This window comes from Syngnathus leptorhynchus, chromosome 14 (assembly GCF_054491065.1).
Source record: "Syngnathus leptorhynchus isolate UIUO chromosome 14, UIUO_Slep, whole genome shotgun sequence".
NCBI classification, from domain to species: Eukaryota; Metazoa; Chordata; class Actinopteri; order Syngnathiformes; family Syngnathidae; genus Syngnathus; species Syngnathus leptorhynchus.
This window is the reverse complement of record NC_141208.1, coordinates 8550594-8575514: the sequence shown is the minus strand read 5'-3', so window position 1 is coordinate 8575514 and position 24921 is coordinate 8550594. Positions and strand designations below refer to the sequence as shown.

Genomic DNA, 24921 nt, shown 5'->3' with positions numbered 1-24921 from the left:
TGTTCTCGTAACAATGTCAGTCTGTTTCCTACCTTGGGGAAAAAAAAGAAAAAAGAAAAAAGATAAGGGGTCTTGTACAACTCCCTTGCCAACCTAAGCCTGCATGTTTTTGTGAAACTGCAGCTGGCCAACTGAAACATGAGTCAGACCCAAAACACATTGCGGCATCAGACTTGAATGTTCTAACTTCTTGATAAAAGGACTTGGGCGGCTTTGGTGTTAGCATTTAGTTTAGCTAGCTTGACTCGCGCTAATCTACTGCACCACAGGCGGCATTGAAATTGAGGCATGGTGAATTATTTTTTTTTTTTAGAACCATGTGCTGGATTTCAGAGTAAATTAGTGCAATGGGTCTTCTTGGAACAATACAGGGAATATAAAATTAACACCAGAAGTTGTACAAGAATTTAGACTTCATACTGTAGTGCCAGGTTTTACTATCAGCGATGTATGATGGTTGGAATTAAGGAGAAGAGAAAATATTGCTAAATAAATCAAGTAAAAAATATTGCCATTTCACCGAAGCATATATTTTGGGTGTGAATGCTCACATGGCGCAAACACACAAAGAAATACCACACATGTCTTCGTTTTAGATTTTATCTCATCTCATAGAAAAATATTGTTTGATGTCGCAATGCCAGGCGTATTAAACGTCTGGATCCCAGAGAAGGGGAACTCCAACTGAACCACTAAATCTGAGACAATGCTTTTTCTTTTCCATCATTGCTTTAGACCACATTCCCAGTTGGCAGCTCGCTGAGTTTTTGAGTCGGAGATTAGAATCATGTAGGGATGGAATAAATAACCTGCAGTTTCTCTGGGTTTTTTATTTTTGTGTGAGGAGGTAGGATTAGAGTCTGGCTTGCACATCCTTTCAGTATCACTTTAGAATTGTCTCTTGTGTGCCCCGCAAATGACTCACATGGCGAGAGTGGAGTCATAATTACCGTCTTGCTCGTCGTCAGTTTATATGCAAGTCATGGAAGCAATACACGCTCAACTAGACAACAGACATTGTGTCATATCTTGTCATGTCTTTTTCCCCAACCGCTTGCTATTGAATTATGTGCCTAACATCATACTTGTTAGCTAGAAATTTGTAACATTTGCTTCTTCTGTACTTGGTCACAGTTGTCTCCACTCTGCTCTATTGGCCCTTCATTGCGGCCAGTCATAAAAGCCACAACATCCAGCTGCAGAATAAGCAGTCAAGTTCAGACGGGTTAACGTAATAAGCTGTGATGCAAATAAACGTTGAGCTGCATAGAGTTCCTCCTAATTGCTGCTATATTCCATCAACGGCATCACTTTGGTTGGAGCACGCTGCCATTTGCCTCTGTCTCCTGTGTTTATTTGTCTCTTTATTGTTCTTTCCTCCTCCTGTCTTTATAATTATACCAATTAACAAACACTTGGCTTGCAACAATAGAAAGGAGCTGTCGTCTTAGCTTCGACGCTCTTAACGTGCATCTCCATCTTCTCTTTGCCTCACATTTCACGGATTATCTCCCGGCGTGTGTCTGCTAGGTTTCCATAGCATGTTCATAATTTTTTTTATCCACTCGGTTTCACAACACTGGAGAGGGCAAATCAATCCTGTGGCAAAGCGAGGAAGGAATAGCAACAGGAAATTCAATTGAAAACAGAAATGAGCAGAGAGTTTCTGAGAGGGAAACAAATCGGAATAGAGGCGAGTCTTTGGCTCTTGTGTTCTTCGCAAGCATGAAAATAGAATGCAATGTGAGTTTGAGGAAACAAGGACAGAAACTGGGCAACTTGCCCATCCACGAGCCATTATGCTATTCTTGAAAGTTTTTTTTTTTTTGGGGGGGGAGGGGGGGCATCACGAGATAGATCCCGCATACCAGTCTGAAAATCACCCGGTCAACGTATTTACAATTTATATGTTAGTAAATATAATAGTAAATATGGCGAGTCTCTTGTATGGAGACACTATAATTCCAGTTTTTCTCCGACAAGACTAGTTTCATCCCCAATAAGCTTATTTTCTTGTCACATTCCTGACGCGACCCACTTTTTCATAATCTGTTTGACCTTCTGATTGACCTCTCTTCCTCTTCCCTACTGTTTTGTCTGGAACGCATGAACTCGGTCAGAAAAGTCAAAGCTTCAGGCTCTTTTCACATCACATATTGACTCACTTACTTCGAGACGTTAGCTGTCTCGGTGATGGAAAATGTGCTCTTGTGAGGCACATTGCATGTTATCTTCGATGTGAAATGATCCGAAACTTTTCACATTCTCTGTTGTCAATACACTCCCCTTTTTCTGGCTCACTGCCATCACACTTTCTTATTTCGACATGGAGTTGGGCATGCATTTGCAATTACGAGTCCAACATTTTTTTTGTTGAAGTATTCAATGAATTCTTTCAGCCTTAGGTCACCACAAAAAATACACGCACCGAAAAATAAATAAACCACCACTGACGTTATCGTCACAGAGATTCACTGAACAAGAGTTTGGATTGATGTTTGCGTATCATCACCCAGCTTTTTCTAATATCTTTCTGCAACCATTTTTCTCACTCTTTATTATTTTTTGTTGTTATTGTACAAACTTTTATATCGATTTGAATTAGATTGTGAAGGTATTTGGCTTGTTGCACAGATGGTGCAATCATTGCAGCTGAGCTCGGTGGCTGTGTTCTTATCATTTGTCATTTTGAAGCTACGACATAAAGTGGGTTACAGAATAAAAAACATACATGTTTTGAGATTAAACATGACAAAATGGATGGCTGGAAGGCTATGTGGTTTGAGTTAGATTTTTTTATCAGTGTGGCGACAAAATTGAGTGGTGGAGATTGTAATGTAGAGAATGTTAGCATAAGAATCGGAGTGCTCAGACTGCGTGAAATTCTGTAGATAGCCTAAGAAGTGAAGATAATGGCTCTTACTGGCTATCTTTAATAACGTTTTTTAGGAAATCTTCCTCCTGACAAAAATATTGGCGTCCAGTAACGTCTCCAATATTGATAGTATGAAATGAAACTTTTTGTTAGGGTTGTGTTGTGCTTTGTTCTTCCCAAACCTGCGAGTAGGAAGAAAAATGTTTTTTTCTCCCTTTCTAAAAAACAACAAGTGAACACGGTTCAGGCTTCCACCATCCGTTTCTATGCCTCATTAGGCTTGCAGTCAACTGGAGCCTATCCCAGCTGACTTGAGGCCAGAGGTGGGGAAATTTTTGCTTTTCTGTCTTCACAAAGTCGAGGTGGAGACAACAAAAAATTGAATTTGTGGCTGGCAGACACACCTGAACATCCACAAGTCACACCGAGACCACTATGAATGTGTTTATTTGCCGCAAAAGAATTTGTGGCATTGCTCTGTTTGCGTTTTGCACTTGTTTCCCCACACTCTTCAAACACTCCACGCCACATTTTTCAGTTTGCTCTCTTACAATCTGTCACCAGCAAACAGCCAAATCATGCCAGACATTCTAGCTTAGTCACCAACTGTCTAGTGGCAGATATTTGTTCCCTTAATATTAAGACTGTTAAAATGGAAAACGCTGGTGGAGGTTTTACCAAAACGTGTGACGTCCATTCAGTGTCTCCATTGTTGTTGGAGAATGAATTTAATAGCCAGGTGGGAAGGAAATGAGTGATCGGATAAAGGAAGGAGTCACAGGATAAAGGCTCTAAAAAGGAGCCTCATGGGCTTCTGTTTGAGAGAAAACAGCACGGACTCCTAAATGCATGTGCGTCGGTGATTAAAATCTTAGGAAAATGGCACGCAAAAAAGCAATTTATTCCATAAATCACTTCATCTGACAACGAAAAAGACAACTGTAAAAATAATCATTATCAGATCATTCTGAGAACTTGGCATCCCGTTAAAATGATTCTGAAAAATATGATCTGTTAATTTTTGCTGATCATTTATTAAGGACATTGAAATGTTTCCTATGAAATCCAACTGAATTAATGTGACAACAAACAAGCTGGTACAAATAAATGCAAATTATACAGCAAGCTCTTGGTTGAATTCACCCTTGGTGGATTAGAAAATAAATTTAAATTCAAGAATCAACACTTTAGATGGCGTTGCATTGCTTCTTCACCACCCCCTCCATTTTGACGTCAATGTATTTGGGCCAGCAATGCTGAGAGGGGCTGAAATCACTTTGCACTGCTCAGCAGTTGCTTTTCACATCTCCATAAATCTGACGTTTAACACCGGCGTAGATCAGACTGGTGAACGTACTGTAGCCACAAGTCGTCTCTAGTGTTAGCTCTGTTAAATATTGTAGCCAAATTATTATGGGCATCTGCGAGCCCCATTTTATCGCTTCGGGATATGCTCAATGGGTGAAAAGTATAAAAACATTAAAAAAAATAAATCTACTGTCAATCAAATATATGAGCTTAAAAATTCATGCGAATTTATTTAGCTTCTTTTTTATGCTAACACATAATTACACGTTGGAGCGGCACAAATATAGCCGCTTAAAACCGCCTCTGATTACTGGATTATATCTCACCAGGGCGCCTGTGTAAATCCATTTTAAGAAATTTTGATATTTGAAAAAAATCCGCAATGTAGCGTGGGTGCAAACAACTACGTGCGTTATAGCAAGCAAGCACTGGTTTAGCTTTTGATGCGCTCTGGTTCCATTTTTCTGCAGCAGTGCAGCAAGCACACTTAGTGATTTCCATCAGGCTAAGTGCAAGATTATGCTCTCAAGTCTTCATCTACCTCCTTCTTTGTTCAGGAGGTTTTACACCACCTTCCAATCAACTTTTCAATTTGGCCTCCCGGCATTCCCGTACTCTCACTGTCCTTTGTGTCCTCTCATGGATTGCGTTTTATTTAAAGGTTTCGCTGCCTCTTCACGCTGAATGAAGCCCATCCAATTTATTCAGCTCCTGCCGAACTCACTTCACTTTAATTACAAGTGCGATATTGATTTAATTCGACCAAACTTTGTGTTCTTCCACCTGTGGTGCACTAATCCGAATGCAACAAGGTCATCAATGACATAATTTGTTGTCTGGAGTGCTGGTCTCCGTTCTCACCTCTTGCAATGCAGGAAGAGGAACCGACTCAATATTGAATCAGATCCCCGGTAGGGGGATGAGGGCAAGCTGTACCCTTTTTCCATGGCGACATATCCTGTTTGCACTTCAAGTGAGAATGATGTCATGACTCGAGACAGTTTGCCTGTGTCCTCCGCTTCCCTAAGAGCCCGGAAAACATTATTATTGCTTAGGCATATTTTCTTACTCATTTATGTCTCCCAGAAGAGTCTATGGGCATTGTATCAAACTCAAGGCCCAAGGGCCAGATACGGCCCACCACATCATTTTATGTGGCCCGCAAAGTCAAATTTTGCATCAACTTTGTGTCATTACTAAAATGACAAATTTTCTTCACTTTAAAAAAAGAGATATTGTTTGCAATGTTTATTACCATTTGTCTTTTTAAAATATTTGAACAGTTTTTAGTGGTCTCTGATTTCAAAAATAGTTACTCATTAGTTTGTAGTCTATACTTGACAATCATAATGGCCCTTCGAGGGAAACTGACTTCAATGAGGCCCGTGACAAAAATGAGTTTGACACCGCTGGTGTTTCATTTTAGATGCTAGCATTATGCTAGCAAACGTTTGTTACATGAAATACTCTACCTTCTCATAACTGCAAGTGTTTTATTAAGTTTAAATGTTTTTGGATGTTTGGTGAAGGAGTAAATATGTTTATAAAAGCTGTTAATAAATTTTTTTTATATAGTCTCGCTATTGCAAATTTGTACCTAGCATGGGTCGATCTTGAACTCTCTCCACATGTGGCAATTGCTTTTACCACCTCTTTTTGGTGGCTACTCTGCTGTCATGTTCTCATATATCAAAGTAACTTTGTTCTTGTCTTCTCATCTTTCATCCTCAACGTTATTCATCATTTCACTTCTCTCTTATCAAATTCACATTTTCCTTTTTTTATTTCCTGGCTTGCCTCTGGGCATCTTGCCCAGGCTGCAAAAGTAGCTTGTTGGCAAACGTTGCGGCACAGCAGCCCGACCTCGCGCTGCAGCTACTGTCCTCTAACTGACGGCCCACGTTAAATGAAATGTCCAAGATTTGTAGTTCTGATGATGTGCTACAAGATACAAGAATCAGACCCTTTGTACCCGGCGTCTTTCCAGTCTGCTCAGATTTTATGTTCAATTTCATGGTGCCGCACCTTTTAAGGAGAATGAATTGTGACAAAGTGTATCCAAACTGTATTAAATGCACGGGGGAGAAAGTTGGGAATGAAGGCACTCATTTTAAGCCAACAAATCAAGGATATGCAACGTGTGCAAGAAAAAGTTCAACCTGATAAAGTGCAAGACACCTAGCAGCTTTATGTCATCTGGTTATGTGTACATGAGGGTAATGGTGTGTTGCTAGGCAACCCATAGTGAGGCAAGTGACACCAAAGTGGCAAATTGGCAAAGACCCTTGAGATTGCGTTGACTGAACATTTATTTCGTTGTGGAATAAAAGCACACAGACGATATGTTTTAGTTCACCAAGGGCCAGTTCATGAATTCTTTTGTATTATTCGCCTGACTGATTGATAGCTTTGAACATCCACGTCTGTCTGATGCTGCCGAGGTTCTTTTCTGTCAAAACCAAGCCTTGTTTTATAAGATGTGACTGCAAAATTGTCAGAAAAAAAGGCCAGCACTAGTTTATTTGGGATTAATCAGGGGCACTAAAATGTTTGATTGATAGTCTTTTTTTTCTTCCATAGCAAACAGGCATCATTTTTGCACTGAACTTCTTTTGCTTAAATGATCACTCCGTACAATAAAGATGATGTCCACTCTAAAAAAAAAAATGAAAGGAAAGAAGTTGGTGCAAGATGACTTTTCCATCCTCGTCTGGTCTGTTTACATTATATCGCGTAGCGTCATGACTTTGTTCCCGAGGTGAGGATTAACCGCCTGTGTCATGTCTCTGGGAGCGGCTGCACTTGCCTAAAGCAAATTGACAATTTGTTCAGGAGTAATAACACGGCTGCAGGAGCATCAAAAAATAAAAGGATGATGATGACATCTTGAGTGTTGAGCATTAATTGGCTCCTTTTTTTTGGGGGGGGGGGTGTAACATCCAATTAGCCTTTCACAACCAGTGAATTGGTTGTTTGCTCTGTTTGTAGCGCTTGTTAGTGTCACTCAAGATAATTTTAAGTTGCTAGATTCTCGCTAGGAAGGCTACATGGATGATTTTAAATGAGAAAGCAGTGAGATGAAATTGATTTGGGTTATTATGCTTTCAGGTGCATACAGAATGTTTTCTTTTTTTTAATAGTGTTTGATTTTAAAAAGAAGAAGCAAATACAAAAATTATTGGAACCTTCTCTTGTTTGACAGCTTTTCAATGTGTCACAGCAGGACAATATAGAAGGAACATTTCTTCACTGGTTTTTCAATCATTTGGAATTTGTTTGGGTTGACAAGATAGTTTATCACTCGTTTCCCTGTTTTGTTTGCTCAGATCAAATACACAGCAGGAGGTTAGCATTTAAATTATTAGTATTGTGAAAGCACACAAGTTGCTTGAGTTACAGCATGATCCTTGAAGTGTATTTTTTTATTATTATTTTGGAGAAAACAAAGTGTCACCCCTTTGTTTATATGTCCTAGATTTTTAGCCTTCTGCTTCAACTCCCCTGACCTGAAGACATTAAAGCTACATTTTTTACATCGTATACCTGGCAGGCCACAGTGGCCATATTTCAGGGCACCATTGACAAAAACAAGATGGTTATGAGACGACACTGGCTGACGGAAAGGCCAAACATGAAAGGCTATTATTGTTGCTTTTAAATTGTCACATTTGCCTTGACAGTCACGATGCGGATGAGAAACCTTGTCAGCCGTTGTCAAACTGAGTGAATGCAAAAATAGCTGACAGTACATACATTTTTGGAACGGACTGTGAATCGACTAAGCGAGACTTGAATTAGGGCAAAAATATCCCAAGACGTACTACGTTTCAATTGTAATATTTGCTTTTAACTGCCTCTTACTCATCCAATGACTGTGCTGTCTCACATTATTATTTGCAACTTTGTTTCGTTATTCCGAATGATCATTGGGAATAGCCCCCCCCCCCCCCCCCCCCATTTATTCTCTCTTGTTACCATGTCAACAGAACCTGCAGCTAATTACAGCCTCTGGTAGTTAGTCAGGGTTCTTTAGTTCTATTCTGCAGACAAATACTAAAGGTTTCCTGCGGTCTCCTACCTGCAGCGAAAAGTCTGATCTCATCGTTTCCACGATTGAGTTACTTCTACAATCGATGATGTAGCTTAAATGTTGGTGTTTTATTGGTAATTAGGAAGGTCTCAGATGCATTGTGAAGGGGTATTTAAGAGCGGAGAATATTTCATTATTAAAGGAAGGTAGTGAAGGGGTTTGACGTGTGCAAATTTGCCCATTTGCAGAGTTTCTTTGTATACAATGTTGAAAGGGAAATCATGAAATTATATGATCAGAGCTTTGTGTGTTTGCATTTGACACATATTTCTGCCGTAGCACTCAACTTTCATCACACATGAATCTTCATAAAGTACAATAAACTGATAAAGAATGTATGTAAAGAATGAGTCCTTCTTCAACTTGTGCTATAAATGAATCCCTCTTCAACTTGTGCTTACTCAGCTGTCCCTGCATTACTTGAGGGTGTTTTTTTTTTTTTTTTTTTTTTTAAACCCGTTTGTGTGAATGGTCGCCCCGAGTGCTCACATGTTCGGCTTGTCTGCAGCCTTAAATCCGTCAGCCTGGCGGATTATAGCATGCTGCTCTGCACGCCCGCTGCTGTGTGTTTGCACGTGCGGCGTGTCATGTTGCAAGCACACAAATCGGTCCTTTTTGTGCGTCAGTCTGTGACGCGCACGCACAGAGGGCAAGCAGGTAACACAATCTCACTCTTTTCATCGGCTCGTGTGCTTTTAAAGTCTTCACGCTACGTTGGGGATCACCTATGGTTTCATATTCACGGCATCAAACTGTCCTGATGATCTGTTGATCTGTTTTGGTTTCTTTTCATTGAATAAATAATGGAGGGGATAAGAATACATTTGTCACAATATCAGATGATTATTTGTAGATCTTACATCAATGTTGACTTATTTTGAGAACTCTAATAAAGTAAGTAATAACAAGTATTGGAACACTGAGGCAAATTGACACGGGAAATGGCCAATTCAGTTTTTGTTATCCGTGTGTGAGTTCTGTGAGTGACCTGACGCGGGTTCAGCCTGTGAAGGATCAGCAGCTTGTTTATCTGTGACGCTTGCAGGTCGGCGCCAAGAGCTGACCTGCTGCGTGTACACGTGTGAGAGATAATGCTTGTAGTCTTGTGTAAAAAAAATAAAAATAAAATAAGGTGTGTGTACATTTCATACCTTTGATTCACACTTAGTCCAGAGTAGCAGCAGAAGCAAAGCCTCTCTCTCCTTCCTTTGCCTTTAACCTTCTTGCTCTCTGATGTCTTCTGCCTTGTAAATGACCCTTACACCGTGCTGCCCTTGTGTGAGGCATTGAAGCCCTGTGTGCGCTGAATGTCATGCTAATGAGGTAGATTAGCATCATTTGAGGTGTTTTCAGACACGCCGAATTCCTTGGGTGTGTTTCATGATGCTGAGCTGTCAAAATGACTTCCACCTGCGCTTGGATGAGGCGCCTTAATGATGGTTAATCACATGAGTAGTAATTAAAGCAACTGTATGCAGGAATTTGATGTCAAAGTGACAGCTTCAAAATGGTTGGTAGAGCCGCTTGTTGAATATTTCAGTCGATTGTTTTACCAGTTATTCCCCTGATTAATCAGGTCATCAGATAAAAATTGATTTTTTTTTTCAACAGAATGTGCATGTCAAGTGCAGTTATCGTCGTTGTCCACTTGGGGTCACTATACTCAACATCTGTGACTTTGAGTGTCTATGGCTTTAAACGGCAGGGCCTGGCCTGACATGGTAGTCAGCGAATGAGCTGGTTGTTAACTAGCTAACTGTTAGCAGGTTGGGAGAGTGATTACGTTTTAAAGATTTAGAATAAATTGATCTCAACTGGTGGGTTTGTATTAGACAAGTAACGAGGTTAAAGCAGAAACAAAAAGTTGACAATCGGTATAAAAGTGTTAGAAAACTGTACGTGTTTAAAAGTAAATCAACGCAGACGATTTCATGATCAGTGTCAACGTGCCTTATTCGTCTCAGCATCTCTTGTCTGTATTCCCGTCCCTCCCACCCTCCCCCTTCAAAAGTCCTCCACCTTTGCTCTCCTCATCCTGCCTCCTCTCCTTCCCTCCTTCTGTTTCTTCACTTCTTCCACTTCCAGTAAGGCACGGAAGGTCCGCAGAGACAGAAAACTAGCCGGCGAAGGAGCAATGCTTTAAAAAGAAACACAGTCTTGGCTTGTGTGACCAGCAGCTCTTCTCTTGTAACAGGATTTATCTGTGTGACACTAAAGCGCTCCAGACAGACCATGACTCGACACAAAATGAACTTTTACATAAAAAAATCTGTGATATATTTAGCAGTCACCAAGGTGCCACATCCTTTTTTTTTTAATGTTGTGTACAAAAGGTCTATTTAGCAAATGTGTCATCATTTGCCAACCTTTAAATTCTATGGATAGCACAGAATGTTGCAAATGAAGGAGAGCATTAGAGTAGCTCTTTTGTTTGGGGTGGATGCTGGAAGAAAAACCATTTCTATTGATTATGATCATGTATTTTATTTGTAATGCATCTAAAATAAAAAAAAACATCTCAAAGCAGTGACCCATGCAAAATTCTGAGTTAATTCTACAATCAGTGATTAATACAAAAATCTGATCAATCTGTTGAATGTATGAACTGTATTAAAAACAGAAACACGTTTTTTTGCGGCACAGGAAATCTCATCAAAATGGGTCGATAGCGTCGCTTTGTATTGTCTGAAGTACGCGAGTACGAAACCCACCGTACAGATGTATCGTATGTCTCATCGCTATCAGAGTGTGGGTGGCCATTTTAAATTCAATCACCTTGAATTAAAGGATTAAAGGATTACTCACTTCTCTGGAGTTTAGATAAAAGATTCTTTGCTTAAGGAATCAAAAGAAAACTATTATCGTCAGCTAAATTCACTCTATTTTCTTTTCCTCCGTCATTTGGGCATTTTGGAGGTCGTTGTGTTGTTTTGTTTTCTTTTGTCGTAGGATAACGAAGGAAAACACCTGAGATGAAATACAAAATACAAATACTACCGTACTTACACTTGTAAATTCTCCAAGTACACGTTTTAGGTTTCATTAGGTGCACCTAATCTCATCTCATGTTCACACTGACTTGATGTCGAACCTTTCCCTCCTGTCAAATTTGACTCAGGTCTCTGTTTGCAGCCGCCTTCCAATTAGCATAACCTGCAGACAATAAATCCTGCTTGGCGCATCTCATTACTGGCTCTTGTCACATTTTCTGACCCCGTTAGACCACCGCTTCACATTGCGCTCGCTTCATAGTGACAGAGAATTCATCACGGATGAAAGTATCGATCACTCGAATGTTGTCAGATTGATCCTTTTTTGATGTACTCGAGTGAATACAGCACACTCCTGTTCAAATGAGCAGGGTAAATCAATTTGAAACTTTTGATTCTATTAATGTGACTATGAATGAGACTTTGTTTTAAATAGCTTCAGAAAAAATGCAAAAATGGACTCATTTTAATCTGCATCACAACATGATTAACCGACTCGAAATGTGTGATTGAGAATACATTTGCATCAATGCATTATCAGCAGCTCATCCACTCACTCTAGATTGCATCTCTTCCAAGAAGTTAATGAGGTCTGACTTGAAATTGCTCCTACTGCGGCAAAAGCACTTTTCACTATTTGATGCTTGTCTTTCCTTCATATGAGCATTTACATGAAGAGAATTTAACAGGACACGCATTGGTGCATACCAGGAATGCAGTATTTGAGCAAAGTCACTTCAAAGTGGCACCATCATGTGTGGCATTAAGCGGCTCCTGGTTTCAACCGGACTGCAATGCAGCTGATGGGTTTTTTCTACAGGGTGCGCCAAAATCCAGTCCGGGGTGACAAAGGCATGGCTCATTTGCGTGCATGTGTGTTAATGCAGACAAGACGTTTGCACTTCCCTTGAAATATTTCAACCAGCTGATGTAACCTGCTCTAAAATGTGAACTCAATTGCTATCATGATGTCTTCTATCGCCACGAGTTCTTTCATAAGGTCGTAGGTTAATAGACAACGGCAAGCGTTCCGTTGATAAGCATTTTAACATAAATGAGTCATCTTCTTTCGTGTTGTTGTCATCCTCCGCCAGTTTGCAATTGACTTCCTCCCATTGGGTTAGATGTTCACCAGCTCGGGTGTCACAAAAGCAGCCTGCTAAGCATCACAGTTTATTTCTGTTGATACTATATTTAGCTTTGAGCTTATAATGAGCGCCTGTGGTGCTGTTATTTTTATTTTTTTTCTCACCAATCCTTATACAAATTATTTTGCACAACGCTAGGCCTGTCAGCCTGATTTATTTATTTTTTTTACTCCAACAAATCCATAAAACGTCAACCCACGCCTGTCATGATGCTAGTACATATACCATGTTTTATTTGTTAAGGTGATAGTATAAAATATTTGAGAACCAATTCTCTATCTAATTCTCCTCAATGCCCTTGCAGGATACTTTTAATGTTAATGTAATGTAGTGCATCTCCCAGTTGTCTGAAGCGTTCTGTCTGACGTCAATGTCAGCACAGAGGAGGACTGATGCCGCCCGCATATCATTTTAATGTGAGGAGAGCTGCTCTCATTACAATCAAGTAATTGCGCTTCAAAGTGAGGTCACCATACTTGAGTCGGAGGGTGATTTCGATGAGCATGAAAGTGTCTGTCACACTTACAAGGACGTGTGAGTGTGTATTTTTTTTTTTTCCCCAAGTCATCCTCAATGAACCAGGAAGTAGTAACCAGCTAAATAAAACGTGCACCGGCAAATAAAAGACGCAAGATGAAACAGCAAATATGGTCACACCACTTCCCATTTATTCGTTGTCTGAGATGTATTATTTATTATACATTAGCTCTGGCAAACCACAACGGACGAGTTAGCACGCCACACGCTTACGGGTAGTGCATTGATAAACTTCCTGTTACTGTAAGCAGACAGGAAGTGCAACTATGTGCTTTCCCCAGTTGTCTCCTAAGCTCACATTTACATGTTCATTGATTGGAAAAATGCCTCCACTTTTTGAATTTGAAACGTCTTTTTTGCATGATTTTTTTTTTTGCTCCCCTTTCCATCTGAATGACCTCCATTGTTATGACGCTCCCCCACTGCGGCCTTTCCTGATGGTCAGGGGCCATTGTGGTGGGGATCTGATGCATGCAAAATGAACTAAGCTGTGTGTATGCATGACTGTAGGAGTCTCATCAGGTGGAAGGTTTTAAGGACTTGTTACACACACACACACACACACACACACACACACACACACACACACACATCACAAGACATCACGAGATTCCAAACAAAGCAAGTTTGTTACTCTGGAGATATTTAGCACACCTACGTTTGCCTCTGAAGCTCACTTACCATTTCTCTCAAGAGCGGGAAAATTTGACCCAATTGTCAGTTCATGTGCAGAAGTCATGTGAAAGACTTGTAAATATTTCAAGTGTGCAACATCACACTCTTGACCCCTTTTACGCATCTCCTCCATTTAGCTTTATTTAAAAATTAATCCCATGTATGTTTGCATCTGGTTGTTTCATTATTTATTTATTTTTTAAACAATGCAAAGCCACCTGCTGTGCCCTCTTTAACCTTTGCCCTCTCTCCTCTTCCTCATTCAGCGGAGCCTCTTCCTTTGACCGACCTGTGTCGCCGTGCGGCCCGCCTGGCGTTGGGTCGGGAACGCCTTCAGGAGATTGAGAGACTACCCCTGCCTGATTCTCTCAAGAATTACCTCCAGTACCAGTGACTGACACCAGCGGAACCCACTGGCACCACAAGTACTCACAAGGCCGAGCAGCACGTGGGCAAACGACGGGAAGGGAAGAAGGAAGCGCTTGAAGGAAACAAACTAGGAGGAGGAAGGAGCACGGAGGTCCCGAGCTTCAGGTGGATTCACTGACACATGAAGAGAGCAGCGTTTGTTCATTTTTTTGGACTTCAAGTAAATTATTGACATGGCTGGCGAAGGGAGTGTGGCGATATCGCCATCTAGTGGTGAGAATAGAAACTGTGCAGAAAAAGCACACTAATCCTATCCCGGAGGCCTTCTTGACGACTCAACGAACGCCAATGCAGGCAACAAGAGGATTGGAGCACAAAAGTTTTTAATCTCAGCGACCAAAAAGCTTTCTTTGGGTTCAAGATGTCAACATGTTGCTTGGATATGCATTAAAGCCCTTTGCAGACGACGTGCTACATAGATGGTGGGTGTCATGTAGCTTACTGAGACAGACGCATTTAAGCACAGCAAAGAGAAACCTGGTGGATTTTTCAAATTTATTTTCCCCATCAAATCTTAATTTGTGAAGGGGTTTTTCGAGGTTTTATCGGTTCATTTCAATCAACACAACAACAACATGGAACTTAAGTCGAGTTTTTCGTGCATTATCAGTGAAAGTATTAAATGGATTGAAAAAGGCTGCTGGTCTGATCATTACTTTGGTTAGAGTCTGATTTGATGTCATGAATACAATTTTTGTGTGTAAGACTACTACTGAGGAGTAATAGGGCCACACTGAAAAGAAAAAATAGTGAAATTATCAGCATATATACACATATAGGGTTTTTTTTTTGTAGCATTTCCATCCCGGGTGAGAGGCAGGGTACACCCCGGACGCCATCCAATCACAGGGCACACATATAACTACTATGGATGATTTTTATGTCGTGCCTTCACTAGAAAACCTATAGCTTTATAATAAATAATAAGATGGTCTTTCCTTACTGCTTTATTATTCTAATTTAATCTTGCATATGTTTTTGTAACATTGGGACTTTACTCTTAATAACCTGAACTGGTTTTTATTTAAAAAAAAGTATTTTTCGTATAAGATTAGTTTGCTGTAGTATTACTTTATTTTTATAATATGACCAAAAATATTTTTTTAAATGTATAATTTTTTCATAACATCTCAACTTTATTCTTGTAAAGACAAAAAAAATAATAATAATTTCAACAAAATCCCCTCTCTATATATACAATATTACATATTACAAAAGTGAAAAATCAAATCCTGCTAGCTTAATGTAAGTAAGACCTGTAGGCTTCCCAAATTAGGTGTAAGCGTGAATGGATGTTGGTCTATGTGTCTCCTGTGATTGACTTGTGGCCAGTCCTGATTGACCCCTGCCTCTTGTCCTCCAAAAGTCATTTTACCCTTGGAATTGTCAAAATTGATATTATTATGGTTTAAAAAAAGAAAACATTTTTCTCTCCAATACTGTCTCAAAATGTTTCGTTTTCTTCCCCAAAAAATGAAATGTATTTTTACTCATACTATAGTCTCAAATTTTCAGCCTTTTTTTGTTAATTTTACCATTTTTTTTTTCCTTACACACTGTGGCCCTAATGATCGTTCATACATTCCTGTGACCACATAAAAAAAAAAATTAAAAAAATGAAATTCCTTTAATGTTTCTTGAATTGCACTGGACAGGACACTAAATGTATTTTGACCAAAGTATTCCATGCTAAGCTAGGAAGCCATATGGAGGTATACAAACAGACATTCATGCAGTATGCGTTTAGTACAAAGTGTGTCTGGAGCTGTGCTATTGCAGTAATGATGGCAGCAGAGGCAGGACAGAAGGACAAAGTTGAAGAACTTAGATCCGTTTTAAAGACCACAACGGACGGAGCAGCTCTGCTAATTAAGGAACTCTAATTAAACTGACTTACAAACATGACCTTGTGCCGTAGCAGTTCATGACAGAGAATGCAGATGACCGTAACACACAAACACATACACACACTGTAGACCAATCAATCTTGTTTCATTTCTGAAAAAAGGCTTGAGTCACTTTCTTTTTATGTATGAGTTTGTATTTTTAATAATATTATTGTGAGTGTGGTGTCTCATTGCTAGTTCTTTGTTGATGTTTTATTTTTTGAACTAATCATTGATGATACATTCAGGTGACTTTATTACAAAGATGTTGGTAATGAAGGGAGGAAAATGTAAACATGTTTCTTCAATGCTGCTTATTATTATTATTATTATTATTATTATTATTATTATTAAGGATGGCTGGTCTAGCTGTGTGTCCCTGTAGAATGTATGGAGAGACGGTTGTCAGATATGAAATGTGAATAAAAGCATAAAATGAATTTGAGGAAATATCTGCTGCAATATTGTATTTTTTTCAAGTGGTTCCTGTTTTGGGCAAAATGGTCTAGTGCAAGGATGGTCATATGGCTGCACTCTGGAGTGTCCTTTATTAATTTAACAAAATAGTAATTGGGGAAGTCTGAGTTTTCCAACTCGAAAAAATGCACGAGAACTACGAGCAGATATTTATGATATTTTGTTATTACAAATAACAACACATGATTGGCACTGACTGTGTAAAGACAAGCATGAAGGGGAATCCAAGTGAGTATTGTGTGGCATAGGCCCTTTTGTATTTGGCCCTATGGTAAGTATTGACTGTGATGTCAGGTAGTAATACACTTTTTGGGCCACTCTACTTTTCATGGTATTTGTTTTCTGAAAGTGACTTATGCAATTATGCTAGCACACCAAACATTTGTGTGTTATGACTGTTGAAATTGTTGTTCCTATTGAAAATTATGAGAGAAGTCATTTCTTTTTTTTTTTTGGATTGAATTTATTACACCATTTCAGTCTAACAAGTATACCCAACGTGCTAACTTCTGAGGCTTTTTTTTGTCTTAAATACTCTCCGCTCTCAAAGAAAAATTGTAAAAATATTTAATAACTACATAAAAGATCTCTGGGGGAGGGGCTGAGGATTGGGTAGGTTGTAAAAGCAGAACGGGGGGGGGGGGGGCTGCTGAGGTCTTTGTCTGATTTGTTGGGTGGGGTTAAACATTCATCGCGAAGATGGCGTGGTGTTGCCGTTTAAAGAAAACCTGAGGGAACACAGAGCAGCACGTTAGAACATCAGCGGTTCTTATGAGATGTTGGATGTTGACGGTCTACCTGCACACTCTCTCCATCATGTGGGTGACAAGGCGGTCAGAGATGCCCGGACAGGATTCCTCTGCCAGGTTAAAGGCGTTCTCCAGCTCTTCGATGGCGCCGACTCCGCCGCCGCTCGCTCGCCGCTTCTCTTTTAACTGAGGACGGACGGAATCGATAGAATTGGGAGAGTGCACTCTCAGATGTATTGATTCCTTGACTTGGGAGTTTAATTCGTTTCCGTGACCAAGCTTGTAACTTTATCTTATTGTATATCAGATTAATTCCTCCCATTGAAATGAATGAAATGCCATTACTGACATTTTGTTTATGTGCTTTGTCATACCTATGACATACTATCATCTACAATTTGTGTACTTTGATTGTCCGTCATCCAAGTGATGGTGGCCTGCAAAGGCTGAATCTGGATTCTTGTCTGAATGTGTGTCGTTTTTCCCCTAAGGGTAAAAAACTTGGTGAACCCTGTGATGAGACATACCTCTCTGAAGATGGGCGTGACCAAAGCTGACAAGCACTGTGACTTGGGTTGCCTTTTCATAGAATCTCCTGACTGGAAGGACAAGAAAATGTCAATCAACAAAAAGATATTTTTTTTTTTTTTTGTATTTATTTAGTTTGCATGTATAAGTTTGTGTGTCTTGCCTCTGAGTCAGTATGTGTGTAGCCCTTCTGTAACTTATTCAAAGAGTTTGGTCTGACTGTGGGGAAGGTCCACATGGGGCATGAATCCACATCGCTATCAGGATCCCTGCAGAAACAAACGAGAGATCTGAAAATAGCCTCAACTTCCCCAACACTTATAAAAGCACATGTTAACTGCAGCGGATTGCTGACTGTCACATTTTCTTATCTGTTTTAAAGGGTTATCAGTTCTATAATGAGACGTGGCAGTGCCAGCGGGATGACTCAAGCGGGGGCAATAATCAGGTGAGCTCGAGAACGCCGTAGCATGCAACAAAGACTCACATATCAGAGTCGTCCGAGCTGGACTCCTCCCCGTGACCCTCGGACTTCCAGCGGCGGTAGCGGTCGATCAGTTCAGTCAGGTAGGACGTTTTCTTGGTGTAGCGCGTGATGAACTTGTGCTTCAGCAGTTCTTTGGCTGTCGGCCTCTGAGGCAGAAAGGCGGCAAACAGACAGGCAGGCAGTTGGTCAGAGAGAATTTTGTCAGTAATGGAGCAGAACCATTTGATGACTTTTTACTTCCTTACAAAAGAATGCACGAGTGCATGAATTATACAAATTATGTGTTACTCACAAAACGAGGGTCTTTATTTAGACAAGCCTCCACAAACTCTTTAAAAGGTTTGCTGTAAGATCCTTCCAGGGTGGGGGGGGTGTTTTTGGGAATAAGAAAGAGGACCCTCATGGGGTGTAAATCTGAGTTGGGGGGTTCGCCTTTGGCCAGCTCAATGGCCGTGATTCCGAGCGACCAAATGTCAGCCTGACAAAAGGAGACAGACATAAAGGAATCAAAGTTAATGGTGCAAAAGGAATTTACACGTAAAGTGGATATAAAAGTCTACACACCCTAGTACAAATAACATGGTTATATGAAAAAAAAAATAATAATAATGGAAAACTGTTCACAAATTTGGGGCCTACTGACTTAAAGCGCCACCTCACCTTGAAGTCATAGGCCGACTGCTTGATGACTTCGGGCGCCATCCAAAAAGGTGTGCCCACAAAGGTGTTCCTCTTAATCTGAGTGTCAGTCAACTGTCCCGCCACCCCGAAATCAGCCAGCTTCACTTCGCCCTGCTCGGACAACAGCACATTGGCAGCTGGAGAAACAGTGTGTTAGTTAGGGTGGTCTGCCGCTGAACCTGCAGGTCAGCTCTCTTTCATAAACAGCCTCGTTATATTCCATAAATGTGTCAATGTGTTGTTTTTCTAACCTTTAATGTCTCTGTGAATTTTCCTTTCCGAGTGCAAATATTCCAACCCCTTCAGGATTTCCCGCAGTATCGTGGCAATGTACGTCTCTTCGAGAGGTCCTGGACGCAGCTGTTTAGGAACAAAACGGTTTTACTTTTCCATTTTGGGAATGTATGAAAGGTGCAGGACATTACCAGATCCAAAGCAGATCCTCCGCCTAAATACTCCATGATAATCCACAGCTTGGTCCCCTGGTAGACAAAAGAGAGAATGGATGTCTCAAAGCATTCACGTGGAGAGATACACGATTTGAGCGATCATCTCACCTTGAGGTACGAGCCATAATACTTGGTCACATAGGGACTGTCACACTGGCTCAGTACTGTGATTTCCTGCTGAATGTCTTCGATCTCATCCTCCGCCTCTTCGAGGTCGATGATTTTTATGGCCACCACCTCCTTGGTGCGGTTGTTGATGCCTTTGTAGACCTCCCCAAAGGAACCCTTCCCAATGCGCTCTTGCTTGGTGAAGTACTCCTCAGGATCCAACCTGGAGTTCTGGTCCAATGACAGCATAAATATTCCAGTACGGTACAGTATAGTACACTGGGTGTCCGAAAAAGGGACTCACACTTTCACGGCCCTACTCATTTACTTTTTACTGCCATTGAGTTAAATGAAAGTAAATAATAAATATATGGACTTATATATAATATAGGGACTTCACATTTAAAATGTGATTCCCAACCTACAATGTGTCGAGAAAGAAAAAACAAGTGATCCAAATATCATTTATTTACTATGTAAGCATTGACACAGGCATTACAATAAAATACCCTTCCACTAGATGGCAGAAAGTACAACTAACCTGTTTATCTACTTTTTGTTGTGTGGTGTGCCGTGAAATATTTTCTTGTTTAAAATATGTGCCTTGGATTAACAGGAAACGCTGGAAAAATACTATACGGGTTTCGTCATCACACAACCACCCACCTAATAATGAAAGTCTTTTCTTTTGTGTCTGAAATTGAATATACAACACAGCATGGATGTACCTGATTTTGCATGTCTCGTAGGTGTGCCATTTCTTCTTCAGGTTGAATGTTCACTCTTTCCGGGGTGATCAATGTGTCTTTTAAGAATGTACCCTTTTGTTCCCTTCCTTCCCCTCGTCGCTGTCTAGGAAGCTAGCTTAGGTGGCTAGCCAACAAGATAAAGAGGAGGCAGCCTACTGCTTCTTTTGACGGGGCTGTCACTCCGAGCACCGTCTTCGGAGCCTCCAAGCCCACCCGGGGAGCCAACAACCCTGCGACACGCCAAGTTAACGGATGAGACACTCCATAAATGTCCGTTGCGGTGGGCGATCAGAAAAGTAGCCCTCCCGCGTTTGGTATTTTTAATTCATTTCACGAAGCCCTGTTGTTCAACAGCTTGAGGACAAAATAATGGCTCTGACGAGGACGCATGCGCGACCGTGACTTAAGCCACTGGAATTCTGGGAATTGTAGGCGATTGTAATGTAAATTGGATATTACTGTAAATTGATTCAGTTTACTTTTGTCTCATTACTAGGGAGCGATTAACATGAGTACCGTTAAATGGCAAAGTAATTAAAAAACTGCTGATTTCCAACAGGGGGAAATTGTAACGATATCATAACAAATTCACATTGTTTTTTTAGTAAAATATTGCAATTTTATCCGAATAAATTTGTGTGTGTGCGTCCCCATTTCAAAGAGGTTTAAAAATATTGTGTTACAAAAATGTAAAATTCAGATATAAAAAAACGACATACAATGCGTGCCAGCTAAGAATATGAATGTATTTTTACGGTGAGTTTTTGAAAAAACATTTTTTTCCATTAAGACGTATTAACAAAAGATGGAAATAGGATTGTAAATTATATGTTTATAATGTTTTTTTGTTTGTTTTTTTACCACCAGCTCCGCCCCGGCGCGCATAGCCTACAAGATTATCAAGCACTCCGACGTAACCATTTAGAAAGGGCGTTCGTTTCGTTTCCTTTCTGTTCCGGTGTTACACTCCGGGTTACATTCACTTCCTAGCATTTCGAGACTAGCTGCTATCCACTTGATCAATGAGTAATTAAATCCCCCGCATCAACTACAAAAGGTACGTCCGTCCTAGGGCTTAGGTCGAGTCAAAAGGCTCGTAAACCCGACGTTTTGGCTATCTTATCAGCGCAAGTGACCGATTGCTTGCCTTGACTGTGATCTATGGGTAAACAACATGGTTTGTTAGCGATATTATTCATTCATTCATTCATCTTCCGATATCTTAGTCATAATTAATATGAGTGTGTCCTTTTGGTTTCTGGACGTCTAAATGCTTGTCGATGTCATGTGTGCCAATAGCTTAGCCTCTCCGATACAGTATGTAGCGTTATGTAATTTGATGCATAAAGACGTGAATATCGTCCCTCATGCTTAATAGCTATGTTCTTAACGTTTGCATTAATGGACTGAGCTCTCGTACTTATTTTGTTTGTATCGCAATTGTTGATCTATTAAAAAATAATGTACGTATATACTATATATGGCTACGAGATACCAATTCAGCCAAAAATAATAAACACAGACACCAGTCAAATAAAATTGCAACAAATATTAAAATTGTGTACCGAATTTATGTTGCTATGTGCACCAATGCACCAATGGGCACTTTGACCACCCTTACCCAAAAAATAGTTTGCCCTACACATCTCTAGAAGCTAATGGCCACAACATTGAGCACCTCTTGTAATTGCCGAGGCCAGAGGTAACTTGTATTATAGTCTTGTGACTGAATAAAGTTTATGTTAAATGCCCAAAACACAAGAAGTTTTGTAACTTACTTAGTATAGATACCTGAAAAATGTACTCAAGTCCAGTTTCCATTTTCCTCCGCAGGCTGCATGAGTGGGCCATCGTTCACCTCACCCCCCGCTGAGGCGGCGGAGATCAACCGTATCCATTATGAGTTGGAGTACACAGAGGGCATCAGCCAGCGGATGCGCATCCCGGAGATCCTCAAGGTTGCCCCGGAAAACCAAAGTGGTTCTCTGCCACTGCAGCAACTCCTGCACACCCATCCAACTCTGATGCAGGTTCCTGACAGAATTGTCGTAGCAGGTGAGGTCTGACATGATTCACACTGTGAATTTCTGTGACTCCTCCAGTCTCTTGGTGTCTATGTTGCAATCTGTTGGTGACGCCATAAGATGAGTGACTCTTGATTTTCAGACTCTCTTCTTTCCATTTTCTCCACAGGTGATGATGGGGATTCTCAGTTCTCTTGTCCTCGAGACTTGGATTTGATTCAGTCCATTCCTACCATGGAGCTCCTGGACATGAAAGCTCCGCCACGTGTTCTCACGCTGTCAGAACAGCCACTGGACTCCTTGGAAACGGATCAAATAAGCAAGAGCAACCCCAGTCAAGCAGTAAGTCAGAGCTTTAAAAAAAAATATATATATAAACTCATTTTGATCATAGGTGTCAAACTGAAGGCCCAGGGGCCACATCCAGCAAACCGCATTTTTTTTGGGGTGGCCAGGTAAAGCCAATCGTCTAGATAACTTAATGTTTCTTCATAATTATCCTCATTTAGAGAGATTTTTTTTTATTGTTACTCAATACAATCATAACATTTGTATTTAGCTTTTTTGTGCCTTGGCTCAATAATAGTTGTGAAACACACGATTTTATCATTGCCAGGTTCATTCTCGATCACGAAGGGAACGCAGTGCCGGTGAATTTATATCTCCTCGCCATAGCAGTCAGATTATCAGAGGTGACGTAAGGTGAGGATATTATTTTCTATACTACATGTGCCTTTTACTGCCTATTATTCTCTTAATGGCTTGAAAAATTCTTCTCTCTTTACTCTTTCTCTCCACTTTGACAGTGTAACACCCTCACCTTCTGCCCCCCCAGTCCGTATGTGTCCCCCTCTGTGCTCCCCCGAGGACGCAAATGTTAACTTATTCACAACGGCAGGCTTCCTGGCTTATATCCAGTCCACTACACGCCGGGCCTACCAGCAGGTCCTTGAACTCCTAGACGACAGCCACCGCAGGTGACCTTTTTTTTTTTTTCTGTTGTTGTTTCAATGCGTGTGTGTTCGGTTTGAGAGTGACTAACTAATGCTTTTTTTTTTTTCTCCCCCCACCAACCCATCTGTCTTCATTACACAGGGCACACCTGGACCTTGCCTTGGATATGAACCCTGATGAGTCAGGTTTAGTAGATGCCTCTTCGTTGCGCCGACAAGTGGGTTTAATTTTTCCTCATCTTGTAGTACATGTAATGTCTCTAATATACACTATTTACAAAAATATACTTGCATGTGCATCCCAGTCACAATTTCGATTTTTCACATTTTTTAGATTGTGAAGCTAAATCGGCGTCTACAAATGCTGGAGGAAGAAAACAAGGAACGCTCCAAGCGAGAGGTGGTCTTGTATTCTGCCACTGTTGCATTCTGGCTGATCAACACCTGGGTTTGGTTCCGCCGCTAAAAAAAAAAAATCAGATGGGAGCGTTACCCAAAACTAATGGAGCCAAAGTGATATCTTATTAATGTCAATTTAGAGAGTCACTTCAAGCCTCTGAAGGCAACCACAGAAATTAACTGCATTCCATCCCACACTTTTATGGGAAATTCTTGAAATTCACAATGTGCGTCCCACACCAGCGCTGCTTTTGCTTTGTGTTTTCAGGTTAATATTATTTCTTCAAGGGGGGGGAAGTGTGATTATGCTGCATGCATCCAAGTAGAAATATTTGGATCTCTTTTGCCCAGTGATACATGTGCAGTAGTTTTACAATACGTGTTACTTTTTTTTGCAAGTCATTTACACTGTTCAGTCAAAAAAAAAATATATATATATTTCACTGGTGACTTTTATTTAAATGAAATTATTGCCAAAAATAGAAAACGACTTAAGATTTTACTTTGGCAACAGATGCTTTGGGAACCCAAAGCAGAGGTGGAACTACAGGAAATAAATACTCTTAAAGTGTCAAAGTAAGGGGGGGGGGGTAAATATAATGTGAAAATAAGAATGCCATAAGATGTAGTATGTTGAATGTTCAGTGAGTTCTGTTTTACCCAAACATCCATGTACAGTAGTGAAATAGGGAATTGTTAAATACTTGTAAATGATTAGGTAATTAATTTATGTTTAATGTTTTCGGTAATTACATGAGCTTTTCATGGGTACAATGTAACACATTCTCTTGAGTTATTGGAACTTGCTTTCAAAACCTTTTTCCCACAATATGGATAGATGCTACCTTTTTTTTTTTTCTTTCAAATAGACTAGACATAGAGCTGTTGTTCCTGTAATGATGTGTTTTTGGATGTTTGGAAAATCTAGATATCAATGTATTTATGTATTTATTACAGATCTATTAATATTGAGGGTATTTTTCTTATCTGTGTATCATGTTTTCTTAAACCTCAATACTTTTGTTGTTAAATTATTTTTGCTTTAATAAATTGATGTCATTATCATTTAATTCATCACTTTTTTTGCAATTTTGTACCCAAATGTTTGAAATGATTATTACTAAGAGACTCTACGGACCCTGTGTACCAGGCATCCTCTGTTTACAATGACAAGATTACGAAATGAAGAAAACCCGAATACAATTTCAATTTTAACATAATGCGTCGACGCTTTAAGATTTTACGTATATAATGGGGTTAAATCGCTGACGGAGGAACAAAACTCCGCTGTTAAGCGAAGATACATGTAATCACTCTAATTTTAGGAGAACAAAATAAAAATACACTATAAACAAAACAAAAAAATGCGCTTGTTTCGT

General features: G+C 40.1%; 3 protein-coding genes across 5 annotated transcripts in view; 2 read left to right on the top strand and 1 right to left on the bottom strand.

The window, feature by feature from the left end:
• The window catches only part of LOC147046458 (SPRY domain-containing SOCS box protein 4-like), a 38805-nt gene extending 22427 nt beyond the window's left edge, over nucleotides 1-16378 (top strand). Inside the window, exon 3 of the mRNA XM_085929342.1 lies at nucleotides 13890-16378. Coding sequence (XP_085785468.1) covers nucleotides 13890-14017 — 128 coding nt within the window. The 3' untranslated portion in view covers nucleotides 14018-16378. The remainder of the gene's footprint in view (nucleotides 1-13889) is intronic.
• Nucleotides 16379-16842: 464 nt separating this feature from the next.
• Nucleotides 16843-20561, bottom strand: stk25b (serine/threonine kinase 25b). The gene is made up of 11 exons (XM_085929336.1): nucleotides 20146-20561; nucleotides 19418-19648; nucleotides 19286-19342; nucleotides 19112-19220; nucleotides 18840-18997; nucleotides 18472-18657; nucleotides 18180-18325; nucleotides 17856-17961; nucleotides 17692-17763; nucleotides 17214-17350; nucleotides 16843-17143 (listed from the first exon to the last, which is right to left on the bottom strand). The coding sequence occupies exons 1-11, from the start codon at nucleotides 20173-20175 to the stop codon at nucleotides 17104-17106; spliced, it is 1272 nt and encodes a 423-aa protein (XP_085785462.1). The 5' UTR covers nucleotides 20176-20561; the 3' UTR covers nucleotides 16843-17103.
• Nucleotides 20282-24825, top strand: LOC147046456 (mitochondrial fission factor homolog A-like). 3 transcript variants are annotated; one of them, XM_085929341.1, is made up of 7 exons: nucleotides 20282-20609; nucleotides 22000-22221; nucleotides 22360-22532; nucleotides 22807-22892; nucleotides 22997-23167; nucleotides 23286-23361; nucleotides 23478-24825. In XM_085929341.1, exons 2-7 carry the CDS (start codon nucleotides 22005-22007, stop codon nucleotides 23607-23609), a joined length of 855 nt encoding a protein of 284 aa, XP_085785467.1. In that variant the 5' UTR covers nucleotides 20282-20609; nucleotides 22000-22004; the 3' UTR covers nucleotides 23610-24825. The 3 variants fall into 3 exon arrangements, with proteins under 3 accessions (XP_085785467.1, XP_085785466.1, XP_085785465.1); XM_085929340.1 differs by lacking the exon at nucleotides 20282-20609 and adding an exon at nucleotides 21080-21223; XM_085929339.1 differs by lacking the exon at nucleotides 20282-20609 and adding an exon at nucleotides 21248-21343.
• Nucleotides 24826-24921: the final 96 nt, after the last annotated feature.

What these genes read in the sequence shown, in the direction of transcription:
- stk25b (XM_085929336.1), bottom strand. Translation starts at nt 20,175, where the DNA reads ATGGCACACCTACGAGACATGCAAAATCAG. An exon ending in ATTATGGCTCGTACCTCAAG is followed by an intron (nt 19,343 to 19,417) that starts GTGAGATGATCG and finishes TTTGTCTACCAG; the next exon opens with GGGACCAAGCTGTGGATTAT. An exon ending in ATGATGGAGAGAGTGTGCAG is followed by an intron (nt 17,144 to 17,213) that starts GTAGACCGTCAA and finishes GTGTTCCCTCAG; the next exon opens with GTTTTCTTTAAACGGCAACA.
- LOC147046456 (XM_085929339.1), top strand. An exon ending in TGACAGAATTGTCGTAGCAG is followed by an intron (nt 22,222 to 22,359) that starts GTGAGGTCTGAC and finishes TTTTCTCCACAG; the next exon opens with GTGATGATGGGGATTCTCAG. An exon ending in CCTCTTCGTTGCGCCGACAA is followed by an intron (nt 23,362 to 23,477) that starts GTGGGTTTAATT and finishes CACATTTTTTAG; the next exon opens with ATTGTGAAGCTAAATCGGCG.